The sequence below is a fragment of the Empidonax traillii genome, unplaced genomic scaffold, assembly GCF_003031625.1.
Source record: "Empidonax traillii isolate 1590-97213 ecotype Southwest subspecies unplaced genomic scaffold, ASM303162v1 scaffold308:size980311, whole genome shotgun sequence".
NCBI lineage: Eukaryota > Metazoa > Chordata > Aves > Passeriformes > Tyrannidae > Empidonax > Empidonax traillii.
The window spans coordinates 628,759-629,902 of NW_020955501.1; the positions used below are offsets into that span (position 1 = coordinate 628,759).

Consider the following 1,144-nt stretch of genomic DNA (forward strand, 5'->3'; position numbering starts at 1 on the left):
CTTTTGAAATCCTCTAGTACCATAGTGCAGTAAAGGAGCTGTTGTGTAAATGGTTATTGTGTTAACTATTTTTAAAGTGAAATTCAACCTTGTGCAGGAAATGGCTTAAAGCCCATGTATTGCTTGAGAGTGCAGAAAGGGAGGCTGAAGTGAACTCTGAGTGGTCTATTTGATGTAAAATCATTGCATTGGTTTCCTGTTCAGGTGGAGCTTGCTGTAATGATCAAATTTTTTTAAATGGGCCTGTGCAGTGATCTGGTGTTGCAGATGCTGACTGGGTGGTTTTGTTCTCCGATAATAAATGTATATTGCAAGTGAAGATGTGACCTTTGGCTTGTGTAAACCTGCACGAGCTACTTCTTTTAATCTGGCTGTCATGCAGAACATATCATAAACCAATGTCTCCCAAGCTGACTCGATAAATCATCATCTACCCAGGCTACTTCTGCCTGGATTGATGATGCTTTTTTTTGTGATGATGCTATTGCCGCTCATCCCGACTACAGCGCTGTCGGGCCCCTCAGTAAAGTCAGTGAGGTTATATCACAGTATGACTGGAAGATCTGACCTTTGAAACTCTCCTTTCCTTTCCACAGTGACCGAGAGTCGAGGGATCCTGGAGAGTATACAGAGATTTTCTTTACTGCCAACTTACTTGCCCGTGACCTATCGTATCCACAATGCGGATGTTTCCTTCTTTCTTAAGGAAGCCAACCAGGATATTATGAGGAACTCTAGCTTGCAGTCCCGAGTGGAATCCTTTCTGATCTACAAATCCAAGAGTCCACCCGTGTTAAATGCCACCTACGGACCTTTTTCCATCGAGCAAGTAGTGCCCCAGGACTTAATGCTGTCGTCAAATCCATTCGGATCCACTAACAAGTTCTCCTTTAACTGGAAGCTTCAGGCCTTCATCATGAGCGACAAAATTTACCCGAGCAAGCCCAAGGTGCAAGTGCTGTTCTACATCGTGGGCAGGGACTGGGATGACTACAGCACCACGGAGCGCCTGCCCTGCCTGCGGGTGTTCGCCTTCCGGGAGACGCGGGAAGTGCGAGGCAGCTGCCGGCTCAAAGGGGACCTGGGGCTGTGCGTGGCAGAGCTGGAGCTCCTGCCCAGCTGGTTCAACCCCCCCACGGTCGTC

At 47.6% G+C, this 1,144-nt stretch overlaps 1 protein-coding gene across 1 annotated transcript in view; it reads left to right on the forward strand.

Moving 5' to 3' along the window:
- The window catches only part of LOC114061036 (transmembrane protein 132D-like), a 226,833-nt gene that overhangs the window by 49,534 nt on the left and 176,155 nt on the right, over window positions 1–1,144 (forward strand). Inside the window, exon 2 of the mRNA XM_027891042.1 lies at window positions 597–1,058. Within this exon, the coding sequence (XP_027746843.1) occupies window positions 597–1,058 (462 nt within the window). The remainder of the gene's footprint in view (window positions 1–596; window positions 1,059–1,144) is intronic.